General features: G+C 43.6%; 1 protein-coding gene across 2 annotated transcripts in view; it reads right to left on the minus strand.

The window, feature by feature from the left end:
* The window catches only part of stard9 (StAR-related lipid transfer (START) domain containing 9), a 171,875-nt gene that overhangs the window by 18,596 nt on the left and 138,400 nt on the right, over positions 1–14,879 (minus strand). For both annotated transcript variants that reach the window (XM_055640899.1, XM_055640898.1), the window contains exons 23-24: positions 13,087–13,618; positions 1,098–12,308 (exon numbers count right to left, since the gene is read on the minus strand). In XM_055640899.1, the coding sequence (XP_055496874.1) occupies positions 1,098–12,308; positions 13,087–13,618 (11,743 nt within the window). The remainder of the gene's footprint in view (positions 1–1,097; positions 12,309–13,086; positions 13,619–14,879) is intronic.

Genomic DNA, 14,879 nt, shown 5'->3' on the forward strand with positions numbered 1-14,879 from the left:
ATGCGTGCCTTCATCGGTCAGGGTACTGAATACAGGATTCTGGTTACACATTTTTAGGAAGGATGTCATTAAACTGGACAGTGAGCAGAAAAGATTTGCAAAGACATTACCAGGTTTTGAGGGCTTTTGTTATAAAGCAGGAAAGCAGAAGGGAATAAAAACCTCCCCCCTCGACTCCGTTCAAGGACCCAAGCAATCGTTCCAGGTGCGACAGAGGTTTACCTGCATCTCTTCCAACCTCATCTATTGCGTCCGCTGCTCTAGATGTCAGCAGATCTATATCGGTGAGACCAAGCGGAGGTTGGGCGATCGTTTCGCCGAACACCTCAGCTCGGTCCGCAATAACCAAGCTGACCTCCCGGTGGCTCAGCACTTCAACTCCCCCTCCCACTCCGTCTCCGACCTCTCTGTCCTGGGTCTCCTCCATGGCCACAGCGAGCAGCACCGGAAATTGGAGGAGCTCATATTCCGTTTGGGGAGTCTACACCCCGGGGGCATGAACATCGAATTCTCCCAATTTTGTTAGTCCTTGCTGTCTCCTCCCCTTCCTCAGCCCCCCTGCTGTCTCCTCCCATCCCCCAGCCTTCTGGCTACTCCTCCTTTTCAGAAGAAATCAGTCTGAAGATTCGGCCCGAAACGACCTATACCAGGCTCCATAGATGCTGCTGCACCCGGAGTTTCTCCAGCTTTTTTGTGTATTCGATTCTCCAGCATCTGCAGTTCCCTCTTAAACACAGGGAATAAAAAGAGTTTGCTTCTGTCTGTTGCTGTGATGTTTGGACCATGTACTCTTCTGCCTCAAATAGATCCATAGACTACACATGAGTGAGGCCAAACAGGAATGCATGGAATGGTCAAGTCCAGAAGTAATAAAGGTTTCAGTGGCACAAACAATTAAACAAGATGGAGCTAATGTTACGGAAGCAGGAACATATAGTTTTAATAATGGTGTGGATATCCAAAACCTATCTGGGAGTCAATTATGAAACCAAGCTGGCCAGCAGGAGGTCCCTGATTAATTGGTTCTGGGTGACACTCGACTCGATTTCTAATCACACCACAGATTCTTCAGCTGTTAAACTACTTCCTTGGCTCACCTGTCATAAAGTTGCTGCCTGATGCAAACGTTCTGGTCCTCTGCTGTTCCACTCTGGAGTATCCTTAACAAAGCATCCGTTTCCCCCAGGCCGTAGTTCAGCTTTGCTTCGGCAAGCTCTACCGTCAACTGGTGCTGGTTTAATTCCAGGTTTAATCCCAACAGGATCTGAGCACGTTCTTGGCGCAAGCTTTCAATTTCCTTCCGCCTTCCCTCGCAATCTCCTGGCTTGAGGCCCGTTGTTTCTGTCATGTCACTGCCGCCTTGCTTTTGCTCTTGCTCAGTCTGCCGGTGTGAACTGCTGGTGACTGTGCCCATCAGGCTTGCCACTGGTGGAGGGTGATAGTGAACTCCTGACCAGTTTTGGAACTTGTTGTGCCAAGGTAAGTCCTCTGGACCCCTACAGCTCACTGCCTGGAGTCTCGAATCAGATGCTTGTGAACTGTTACAACTAGTTATGGAAGGAAACTCATTCAGCAGCAAATCTGTGTTGCATTCACTTGAAATCATGGATCGGGCATCTTCAGTGGTAAATTCATTTGTTACTTTACTCATTATAGAGGTCCCTCTCTCAGAAATATCATGATTCATGGAGTCACACCTTATTTGGCTGTATAACTTGCTGGCCTTTTTTCCCTTGAAGTCGACCCCATCTTTGGACAAAGGATGATGTTGACTGTAAGGCGCACTGGGAGACCGGTGAAATATTCTTCTAGATGGCCACACGGTTTTATTATTGATTTGAGCAGGAGGAAGGGAAGCCAACGGATTATTCTGGCAAGTTGGCTGAGAAGTGAAAGCATTCATCTGCCTTCTTCCTCCTGGGTTTGAAGTACAGAGTGCCCGAACCTTTTGAAATGCCAAGTGTGGTCCAATTCCCTCTGTACAAGTTGGTGACTCTTTAAAAACGTGTCCTGTCGATTCCTTTGCACTCTGCCAATCGTAGTAGCCCGCAACACTGGAAATGTTCACACAATGACCTTTGGAGGATTCTGCTGCTGCAGTGCCCACAGGGGACACTTCAGTGTGAAGATCTCTCTGGAGATCCGTTTTATTTATTAGTTTAAATGACTTTTTCAAACTCTGTGTTGTAAATTTACTCCACTCATTTGAATGAACCTTGGGACCTTTGTTATTTATTTCCAATATTTGTTCAGCTACGGGTTTGATTTCCGTGATGCAAATCTTGCTTTGCTGTTTCTCGTTAAAGCCAAACCAAGATACTGGTCTTGGCTTTTTACGCCCATAGTCAATGCATTGTACGGCAAAAGCCCCTTCCCCTTGAGGGCAGAGAACTGACTTGCTGCGAGATCGGTAGTTACCCAGCCCAGCTTCCACTGTTTTAATAGGAGATGACGCTCGATCCACTAGGACAGCTGGAGTTACATTAGTAGACACTTCAGCTTCAAGATCTTGAGCAAACTGTTTCACGTCTCTGTCCTCAGAGTGTATGGGGTCAATTGTTTCCACCTTTGAACACTCTGATGTGCTTTCCAAAGTGCCGATGCTTGTGTCCTGTGCTTGGTCACTGTGTGTTGATATCTGTGAAGATGCTGTAATTGGTGACAAACCTGGGCTGGACAAAACAGTATGTGAAGAGCCTGCTGTCCATTTCTGCGAAGTTGGCAAGGCAGGACTTGAGGTCCTAAAAGATGGATTGTCATTTTCTGAGGGGGAAGAACAACAAACTGATTGGCTCAGAGCAGTGTGATGGGCATGGATATCTGGCGCACTACCGTTCTGCTTTTGTTCCTGTAATATTAATGTCAGGTTGTTGCGTTCATGACTTACATCGACATCTGAACCAATGACTTTTACAATGACATTCACTTCTGGAGGCCTCTGCACTTCTTGGCTTTGAATTCCATGGCTGTATTTGTCTATAATTTCTGTCTGAGTGGCTGCATCAATTGCTGTCTGTGTATATCCATCCACCATTCTGACCGCTCCCAATTTACTGGTGTTTTTGTTGGTGGGTAAATCCGCATCCGTATGGTCCTTGTTTGTGTGGCTATTTCCCAATTGCTCTGCAGTGTTATGGCAAAACTTTGAACGATGGACAGAAATGTTCTCCATCCTTGGCTGAAATCGTTGACCCATATCTGACTGTGTCGGAGTTTGGATGTGGTCCCTCTGAAGTCTCGACAGCTTCTGGGGTCTCATTTCATCTGATGTTTGTGTTTCTTTGTTGTGGGTGAGTTGTGCAGGCGCATTAGAGAACGACTTTACACAAAATTCCACGTCTCTTGGGTGCAGGAACGAGGTTTCATCAACTTGCAATCTTATGTTTCCCACTTCGGAATTAGAACTTGGAAACTGTGACACCTGGCTGAATGAAGGTGCCATTGGTGGGCTACATGGCATTGCACAACTATCTCCATCAAGGTCTTCACTCTCAGGGTACATAGTTGCCAAACCCCCCTCTCGGGACTCATCCATGTTGTTTAATGTACTGCACATTGTTCTTACATTGGCACAGTAATGCGAATTACAGTGGCAACTTTCAACATAGTTGTCACTGGGACATCTCACATTATTCAGACTACTTACTGCTGGCTGAACCCAACGCACACTGCTCGCGTTTCCCAACGTACACGGCATCCAACAGGCTCCGCCTGACCTGTTGCATTGTTGATGGATGTTAGTAAAGTGCATTGGATGGTTTTCTTCACTGAAGTTCAGCTCCTTCTCTGATAATTCCTGGGCTTTGAGTTTTCCTTCAGGAACGTTGTATAGACCATTATCAATAGTTAGTGAGGTGCAGTCATCATTTAGCTGCTTGTCTGACTGGATTATTTGGCCTTGATTACAAAGTAAAGTGACTGGGGAATTATATGTTTCAGTGCAAGCCGCCCCATGTGAATCTGCACCCCTTGAAACACTCTCGCCAACAATCCGATGCCAACGTCTCTGCTTGGATTCATCATGTTTTATGTCCACATCCTTTGCTTGATACATAGTTTGACATGAAGCAGCTCTTGGGGTTAATCCATCTGAAGGTTTAGCAATTAATACTGGATTAAGGCAGTGTTCACTAGAATCTTCCATTACAAGATTAACACTGGATGAAGACACTTGGAGAACTGGTGCTGTGAATTTATGCCTCAATAGTGATGCCCTGGGCTCTGTTTTAAAGCTTAATAGACAGTTTCCAGCATTAAAATGATCGATATTCATTGAATCTTTGCATTTGCAGACATTCAAGAGTGATTTATTGAGACCTCTCCTGCAGTGTCTGTTCCTGAGCTTGTTAAGTGAAAGGAATTCAATGTCAATTTCTTCACCTGAACTTGATGAATCCTTAGTTTCATCTACATTTGGCTTTGGTTTTACTCTTTTAAGCTTATGAGATTTCTTCTTTGACCCACCCATCATTTGTGTGGCACACCTTGTGTCTGAACCATCGAATAACTCTGATGAAGCAGAAGACCCAGCTTCTTCAGGATCAAGCTCATTGACTTGAGTTACTGAAGACCATCCCGAACAAGCACTGTGACAAGAATCTGAAATCACTGAGGAATCCGCAGAATGACAAGTTCCATCCGTTACTGTACATCCATTGCTTTCATGAGACTGTGAGCCCAACCCTGCAATCTGTTTGCACTCGACGAATGAATCTGCATCCCGTTCACATACATCAGCACTCAACCCACTGCAATCTGCCTGGGTGACCAGCGGATCATCAAGTTGAGAACACATTTTGTTGTCTGTTTTAGTGACTTCAAGGGTAACACAGGCATTGTTCGGATCCTTTCTTTGCAAGATAGGTTCAGTTCTAAGTTCAGGTTCTGGGGTTTTATAATCCTGACTATGTTGCAACAGTACCGGCTTTTCTTGTTCAAGGTTTTCATGGACACAGGGAGTCAACATTATACATCTGTCCTTGTGTGTCTTGGTGCCAAAATTTGACTTGCTTTCCTCATTTACATCAGTTAAGAGTCCTTGATCTTTATCATGGGAATCTGCAGCAGAATACACCTCCTTAAAATTAGATCGTTCTGTCTTCATCATTGCTTGTACTTCTTCACAATCTTTAAAGGCACTTCCTACCTTCCTAATTAAATCTTCATTTTTTGAGTCACGTATCGCTTTATCATTGTAGTTTTCAATGCAGCTGATGGTTTGAGGTAGGGCCATAAATTCAGCCACCATAGACTTTTCTTCATATTTAACTGAATGAATGGCCAATGGACCTTCCGACATGGCACACAAGTTTGGACAATAGTCAGTCAGCTCCGACCCAACAGGATCTCTCTCAGTCAAACACACTGAGTTATCCTCTTCCCTTCTGCAATGCAACTCCGCCTGTTTATGCCGACCATATGATCTCATGGAACTTTGCAGAATGAATGTATTTATCAAGTCACCATTAGAGAACTGGACATCAAGGCATTTTATTTCTGCCTTTCGTGGATTCGATGCTGGGAGACCAGCAGTGCTTGCAGGTTGCTGTTGGACAAATGGCTGATCTCCATGCTGACCGAGAACCTGCTTCTTTGTCACAGGGTGGGTATTTAGCAGCTCAGCATCCACCCTACTTTCTAAGGAGCTTAATCTGGCCAAGCTAGGCACAATGGCAGCTTTACTGTCATCATGTATTGAGCAAGTTTCACTTGTTGCTTTGTGGACATGAAAGCTCTGTTTATTTGGGCTCTGCTTGTCTTCATCTTTCAATGAGACTGCTCTGGACGATGGATACTTGCTCACATCCAACTCTTCACGCTGATGACTACATGAACCTGGAGCTGCTTGAGATTTCTCAGAAACTAGATTTCCTCCCCAACCTTGCAAAGAACCTTTATGAAATTCAGTTTGATTTTGCAACACTTGACTCCATGGTAGTAAGTTGCCCGCCGTCGGTGCGTTTTGTTTGGCAGCAGTGTCATCAGTTTCCAAGGCACCTTTGAAAATCAGTGTAAGTGGATCAATATTAAAGCCAGCTGCTAAATTACCTGCATTCTGATCGTTTAAAATGATGGGTTCTTTGCAAATATTGAGAAATGTCATGGCATCTACAGTATCTGAATTTGTAATATTTTCACATGTACAAGTTGTATTTTTAGCAGGAGGCTTCTGCTTTGCATGTACAAGCTTCTCAGTTCCAGTCTGCCTCAACGGTTGTGGACTAAACATGGCCTGATTCGAGTTAGCAAGCCATTTTGTTGTCTGTTGCTGAGCCTGAAAATCAGTCGCATCAGAAGCATGCATTCCATCGGGGTGGCACCACATCACACATTTACCTATCACCTCTTTTAACACTATCCCCTGACTTGGCTGCGCATCATCCGAACCCGCAGGTGTTGAACACTCTTCTGTGCTGCTGGTGGGTTGGTAAACATGGCGATCTCCTCCAGTCACCTCTGGGCCAAGACAAGACTGCAGTGCCACCACTCCACTATTTGTACCCTCCCCTTCAACTGCATGCTTGCTTGGCTGGTAGGCAGCTTTGTTGTAGGTTTGTCCTGTTGGCTGTGATGAACTCTGTTCACTGTGCTGCAGTAAAACATTGCCCTTGGAACACACGCAACCATCAGTTATTGCTCTGCTGTCAGCCAGCTCTGGCTGAAGAATGGCTTTTGTAGACAATCCATGCTTCTTCAAAGGAAATCGGTCAAAATGCTGACTGCAGGTCACATTGTTTACATTGCAATCAGCACCAGCACCACCTGGTGTACCATTACCCGGGGATGCTCCTGAATCCATAGTTCCACACTTCTCTATTCCTGCCACTTGTAAATGCTCCTGACCTCCTAATGAATGATCAGCCTTATCCCACAGTGCAGCCGCTAAACTGGCTTCACACTGGTCAGCAATCTCTTGACACAGAATCGAGTCAAACTGTTCCACCTTTTGAAATGTCTCAGATCTTTTTACCACCATTAATTCCTCTGAGGTTAAATTGTGTTCTTCGTCATTAGAATTCATTGATTTAACAGATTTGTGAATCTTTGAAGAGGAATGCTCCTCTGTTTCATGTTCAAATTTATCTCCTGCACCTGTGGCACCTTTCTGTTGCAGATGCGGGGACTGTGTGCGCACATCTGTATGTTTCAATTCACTTCTCTGTGCCGTGCCTTGAGAAACCTGGCAGTTAAGTATTTCCTGATTGACGAGCGTGCAGGTTCCACTAATTTTGCAAGGATTTCTGGAATGTCCAGTTTCAGTCCTGCTGAAACTCTGCATTTTTTCTTCACACGGAATGTCCTTGTTTAATTGAGGTTTGGCCACATGTATGTCCATTATTTTATCAGTCATTTTAGTATCATCACCAGACCTCAGGGGTGGCATTTGGTGAGAATGATTTGACTTGGATTTGTTGTCAGTCCTCACACATGTTATTGATCTTTCCCCCGCCTGAGATGTCACCACTTTGGTTCTTCCATCATTGTGAATTAGGGAAAGACATCCACTTTGCTCAGCTCCACCTCTGGTCTCCTGCACGTTTTTATTTGTAGCTGAGTCTTTGATGTCATCATAGTTTTCATTCATTGCCTCCACAAATTTGTTGATATTAGTGACAACTTCTTTCGGAGAAGCACTTACAGTTTCTGTGCTCTCTCGCCCATCTGCGCTACAGTCAACCACTTTGAACAGCAAATGATTAAGATCTAGAGTTTCAATTCTGTGGTGTTTTAAAGTATTACTCATTTTGCCTTCAATTTCATGATCTGGATTATTCTTTTGAATCAATTCTCTTTTCTGGTGAGATTCACATCCACTCTTTGATTGTGTCTGATGTGAGTCTGTCTGTATGCTTTGCACCACCTCTAGATGAAGAGTTTGATAGTCCCTGTTTTCCATTAAAAATGTTTGAGCTTCTCTGAAGTTCTCTTGCTTGGCCTGTTCTGCTTCACCCCCTGTATCATTGGTCTCATTCTGAAACAGGACCCTGGATGCATCTGCTATGTTGCTAGACTCAGTACCAACACAATCAGCCACTCGAGATCTCTCTGCAGCTGTTCTACCAACCGTACAATCATTTTCTTTAATAATATTTTTGATGCAAGATTGTTTGGCACAATACTTGGGAGCAGTGAAGTCCTCAGATATCTGTTGACCTTCTGCTTCTGTGTATTTTTCAACTGCTCTCCCATCTCCAGCAGGGTCATTGCCCAATGTCTCACTATGCGCACAAGGAGGGACTATCATTTCATTTAGTTCATTTCCAAAACCAGCTCTACATGTGCTTCTGATGTCCTGTAGACCAGAAAGGGCTAAATCTGCTAAATCAACATTAGTTGTTCCAGTATATGCATCCATTTCTGCCACATTGAATCTTCTGATCTGCACAAATGTCCTCTGAACATCCGTTGCCCCAGAGTTGTTGGGAACCTGCACTGCTCCACCATTCACAACACTGTTCTCGTTTGATTTGTTCTGCTCTGGACAATCATATGCAACGTTATCCCTTTCAATTAATTCTGCATAAGCGGTTTCCTTCTGATCACTTTCGACATCTCCATCAAGCATCTCTCCTCTTCCACCACTGATTGTCTGAGTAGCATTTTTGGAAGGTCCATCGCAATCAGTGTGCTCTTCAATGCTGAGCTCACATTTTTTCGACTCCTTATAAAAGCCAATGCTTCTCACAGTTACTGAACTTGCCAAGAATTCTTCAGAAAGACTAGAAGCAGTTTTAGATGCACCTTCATCACTCTCCACAGTTAATGATTTTTCTATCAAGCCTAGGGGAAGACCAGGATCAATTTTAGACATGCCTCCTGGAGGTGCATTATTTTTTATCTTGATACTTTTTGCTGGACTAGCATTATCCTTGCCAACACTAATTGTGCCAGAGTCTTCAAACCCACATGGGAAAGACATAGGACAAGAGACATTATCATCTATGAACCTTTCTGCACTTCTGTTGGGTTCTTGTAATCTTAACTCAGTAGCAATATTATTTTGGTCAATACCTCGTTCTTTATTAGGAGTAGATATGTCAATTTCAGTTTGGAATCCAAGTCCGGTTACCTGTGGATTGACTAATTCCATCCGGTGCACTATGTTCTTTGTCACTGGACTTCTTTGTGTGTTGGAACACAATAATATTTCAAACCCACTCTCACTTTGTTTCTTAAACTGTTCAGTCTTTTTGATAAAGGTCTGTAGGAGGTGACCTCTTGAAACAGATGCAACAGAAAAGTTAAGTTTGTTTGTATGTTTGTTTGAGTTTGCCAGCATATTAGAATCCTGATGAAATCTATTCCAAATCCCACTTTCAACAGCACCTTCTGCAGACTGCTTACTAACACAACTGGCAGCATTTTGTCCAGAAACAGGCACATTTAAAATATTGCCTTTTTCTCTGGGTAAGATGCCTTTCTGCTCCTGTGAACCACCAAAAAACGGTGTGCTTTCATTGTTCAAACAGTCTTCAATGTCAGGATTGTTTAAAATAGCACTCAGTGCATTCTCAGTAGTTTGGTCTTTCAATACAAAGTCTTCCGTGTCATCAGATATTACACTTTGGACCTGTGGCTCACTGGTTCTTAACTGGGCATCTTTAGAACAAACTGTGCTATCCTTCATGCACAAATATGCATCAAGGGTTCCGAGTTCACTGAACTTGGTTTCAGAATCCATTTGGCTGTACATGAAAGCATCTGTTGAAGTATATTTGTCATCATTCATCAAAATATTAGTTTGAGCAACAGACTGTTGCTCCATTATAAACTGGGTAAATGGATACCCTTCGCTGCCTTTAGTTGCAGTGCATCCTGCAACCGGATGCTGCCACATTACAAAATGTTTTCCAGCTTCATGTTCTGACGAGGATTCTTCTGTTTGACTCATTCCATTCTTCATTGAAACTGAGTGAACGCTATCACAACCATTGCCTTGCAACACACTTCCCAACACTGATCTGGTTACATTTTGTGTTAACGGTCCCAGAATCTCTGTCTCCACAGACAAATTATTGTCTAAGTCATTATTTTCTCCAGTAAAAGAGGACCATCTATCATTGGAAGATATTCTTTGGGTGCCTGGGTCTTTTTCCACATTTGTAGCATATTTTTCCAACATTATGGGGTCAAGTTGCTGTAATAAAGGTTTAGTAACTCGATGCGATTCAGTCTCATTGTTTGATTGCCTATGGCAATGTAACTCTTCTCCAGGTAAAATAAATTGTTCAGTTTCAGAAAAGGATTTCTTCTCAAAGTTGCATGAGGTATTGAGCTTGGCTGCTTTCATCTCGGAGGCACTGCCATGTATTTGATCATTTTTGTGATAGTCACTGTCTCTCAACTGATTGTGTTGGGATAGTCTGCAGCTTCTTTCTGGTTCCGTAACCTTGCATTGTCTTTCTGTTACCTCCAATTCTGAATCAGCGCCCTTCATGGCAATATCAGCATTTGTACTAAAGGTTTTAGGTTTCAAACATGTTGTGGAACTGCATGTGGACGACAGTATAAATTCTTCAGATTCCATTAGTGAACTGGCGTTTTGTGCAGAATATACACTGTCTGACGAATTGGATATTCCTGCTGAAATACTTGTCAATAAATGTTTGGTGTTCATTTCTGCAGTTGAAAGCACTCCAGTAACATAAGCCATGTTATGATCAGCACGTGGTGAGTTTAGCACTGTTTCTCCAACAGTTGCACATGGACTGAGGAAGATTTCCTGCGTTTGAGCTGAATCCTCTTCCCTATCCAACATTCCTTGATTGTTCTCAGCCCGTGGTGTATGATTCTCTCTACAAGTTGCAGGCACAGTTGGCATGTGCAAGTTATACACGACATTAGGCTGGAATAGATCACAATTAAACACAGGGGGGATCTGACTTGCTTCAGATGCTTTCATTAATTCAGTACCTGCTTTTCCATAGCAATCAGTTTCAACTGATGAGACTGCCAGAACTGAAGCATCAGATGAAACAGTCTCTACATTAGTCTTGGAACTAGACTCACAGAATGACCAAGCAGTCGCCATGATCAGAGGATCCATGTCATTTCTATTAGGTTTCAAATTTTCCAAATGTGTATTGTTATCTAAGGTCATTACCTTCAACTTTGTGTTACTGCCCAAATTAAAACTCTGCTCGTTTAGTCTCAGAGCCCCAACACTGTCCTTTTCTTCAATCAGCACTTCATTATTCTGAGAGGTTTCTTTTTCATCAACTTCATTCCAGGGTAGATTCCAGTATCTCTCTGCTGGCATTTCGTCAGAAGCTGTTAACCCAGGTGAATCCAACGCAAAAAGAACACCAGCTTCACCCATATCAGTGAGGCTGTCCACAGAAACACTTTTCCTTCTGCTTGCAAGTGTGTGGCTTGATGTCTTTATGTGAGATAAGGGTGCCCCAACACAGTGTGCACTGCCTTGGAATGCATCAGGTGAGTGTACATCCCTGTCTGCCAGTGAATCCTGGGACATTTCACCATCATCACTTTCACTACAGTTCGCCTGCTGTTTGGATTGCTGTTCCTCTGTTTCCTCTTTCTGTAACTGCTCCGTTATAGCCTTTGCATATGCGGCTGAGAGAGAGTCCACAGAGTACAAGCTATCGTTGTCTGACGGCTCCTCCTCTCCCAACCAGTCCCTTGGTGAATCATCAGAAACTGCCGTGACATTGGCATTCAGTATTTCAACGCTATTCCACTTCCTAGCATTGCAAAGGAGAGGCACATTTTCCCAATGTTGGGCAAGGTCGACCATTGAAGCCCCCTGGATGGGATGCTGGCCCTCGGTCACTGTACAGAAACTTTTAGTCCTGAACAATTGCTTGGCTGGTGTCCTATTACACACGGTTGTGGGTGATGAACTATTACCAGTGCTCTCAAGTGCACATTTCCATGAGACTTCCTTCTTCACATCCTCATCTGTTACTCCAAGCATCTTATCTGAGATTCTTTGGCCATCTCCTGAACATGCCATCCAGTCTGACCTTCGCATCGTAGTCTCAGAGCCAATACTGACTTGGACCTCTGGCTGGTCGCTGCCGATTTCAATTGTTTTTGACTGCCCTGGGCTGTTTTTAATTAACGGCTTTACAGCTCTGACGTCCTCGTGCTCAGCACCTTTACATTTCTGTTGTAATTGGTTCCAAACCGGTGAAATTATTTTGCTCCCCCCTTTTAAAGCTTGCTTCCTTGTCATGGGGAATGCCATTTTGGGTAAAGATCCCACTGAAAGAGATTTCTGTGCTTTGCGGTGAATCTTCTTCATTTGAGTTGAGGTAGCCAAACTTTTTGTCTTCAGGAAATCACTGTAAAAATTATTGGAAAATATTAAATGCAATTAAAATTGTTAGTCAGTCAAACTTATTTTTAAAAAAAATGAAATCCCTTAATTTCCCATAGACTTGTGATTCAGTCTGTTTGGGTTGATAATTATGCTTTAAAAAAAAATAAAGCTACTTAGCCCCGGTGTTCCTCAGAACTGCCACTTGACATTCTTATTGGGGTCATGAGAGCTCAGTGTTGCCACTGGGGCAGTTGTTGGCTCAGAGACTTGCACATAAAACACTGTGCCACACAGCCACAGCCACGTTCTGCAGGACTGGAGGTGTCTTTCTTCAGGTGAGACATCAAACTGAAGGTGCAGGAGGATGCAAAATAAATTCCCACATCCCTCTGATCAGGCCAATGTTCATCCCTGAGGCAACATCACAACCAGGTTACTAATTATTATCTCACTGCTTGCTGTGTGCAAATAAGCTGTGACCTAATTACACAGACATCAAGGTAAACATCTTTAAAAGTACTTCACAAACTGTAAAGCACTTTGAGATGTCGGATGTTGTTAAAGTTACTGCAAGCTTCCAATTCTGCTGAATGATAGTAAATCAATTTCCCGTGACCTGATGGTGAGGATGTGGATCGAGTCGGCTTTTATTGCATTTCTTACTATTTAAATGTAGTTTGATTGAATAAAAGACCGTGTGCTTGTTACCAAGCAGAAGGCTGACCAATATGAAATCCTATTAAGTAGTTCTCTACTCACAAACTGCAAACAAACCAATTGACAATACCACGAAAGCATACCTGTAAAATGGTGCATACTGTGGGTACATGTGTGATACCCAGTCACTTGAATCTGAATGTCTCCTAGTGAGAGAGGGAATGGATAATGAACGTCTTCTCGTGGGTGAGGAGCTTGGAGGGAATGATTTGCTCCACCATGTCAGTTTAGGATTCACGCCAGATTGTAAAGTACTGGCTTTGCCCACTGTCGATTGTCCACATTGCTTCCTGCTGAGTAAACTTGCAGCTTCCAAGTGTCGCAATTTTGTCTTTGCCTCTAAAAGCTTGTGCTTCTCAGCGATTCTCTCCAGCTGATACTTGACTCTCTTCTTGCGGATACTCCGCTCAGCTTTCCTCAATGAGAGCCTTTGCAGAAGCTCCAGCTGCATCAATCGCTTTCGGTCCTGCTCAATTAAAGGAATCTCTTCCATTTGCAGACAGATCTGGACTCCACACTCAGCAAATGATGCCGAGTCAGTCTGTGTCCCCAGCTCTTGTCTCTGCTGTTCCAGGCAAACCAAGCGGTTTTCTTCATTTGCTAGATGTTGCTTGTCTGGGGGAAAAAAATAATAATAATCGAATGTTAGAAACATATCCATCCTGACAACATCTGTGATGACAGAAACACTGTTGTTGGTTTTGATTCATCAATTTCTGCCTTGATTTCTCCTTATTACGATTCATCAGGTGGGGGATAAGAATAAAACATGGGAATGGTTAACAATCGTGTACACAACTACTGTCAGTTTTAATGCAGGGTTATATGTCATTCAAGTCTACTGGTCTAGAAAGATGAGCCACTTCTTCAACATATTTTCAACATGAGTATAAGAGTACAGAAGTTATTTTAAAGGAGATGTGCAGGGTAAGTTATATTTACACAGAGGGATGGGTGCAGGCAGGGGGTTAGTTTAACAGCATCCTGTTTGACGCAGACATTGTGGGCCAAAGGTCCTGTTCCTGTACTGTTTTAGCTTTGTACCACGGGTGCCCCAGCACATTTAATTCCACAGTTGCCAAAGAGCGATTGGGAACACTGAGGCAGGAGAGGCTGGCTCTTGGATATGAGTAGGCGATTTTCTGCGACATCGTGTAGGAGGTTTGCTTCCTCTAAAGATTATGATCATATTATCCCACCTCTCCCTCTCTGGCTCTTTCCTTCCTGAATGCCATCATCTCAGTGACTCTCTTAATTACAAGTCTGTGTCCCTCAAAGCACTGGCTGCAGTCTCCCATCAGGGTTTTCCTCCCAACCCCCCCACCCCCGACACTCTGGGAGGCTATACAATTTAGAGAGCACCTCTTTGACCCACAATCATTTAGTTCTCCCATTCTTCTGGATGACCACCCCAAATGATCAATGACCAGTTAACAAACACAGAGGCAGCAAGGACAAGGAAGCAGATGGACCTGGAAGCAATATGACAAGGTGTAAGACAGAAAGGCTTTCTTAATGCAAGTTAATAGGGGGTGGGAATGAACTATGCATTAAAACAAAAGCTGGCTCATAGAGTCAAAGAATGATACAGTGTGGAAACGGGCTCTTCGGCCCAACTCGTTCACACCAGCCAACAATGTCCCAGCTACACTTGTCCCACTTGCCTGCGCTTGGTCCATATCCTTCCAAACCTGTCCTATCCATGTACCGGTCTAAATGTTTCTTAAACGATTTCCCCATGGAAATTCCAAATGTTTCTTCAACTACCTTCTCTGGCAGCTTTATCCATACACCCACCATCCGTTGTGAGCAAAAGTTACCCCTCCGATTCCTATTAAATCTTTTCCTCTTCAACGTGAACTTATGTCCTCTGGTC

This window comes from Leucoraja erinacea, chromosome 9 (genome assembly GCF_028641065.1).
Source record: "Leucoraja erinacea ecotype New England chromosome 9, Leri_hhj_1, whole genome shotgun sequence".
In the NCBI taxonomy this organism is placed as follows: Eukaryota; Metazoa; Chordata; class Chondrichthyes; order Rajiformes; family Rajidae; genus Leucoraja; species Leucoraja erinaceus.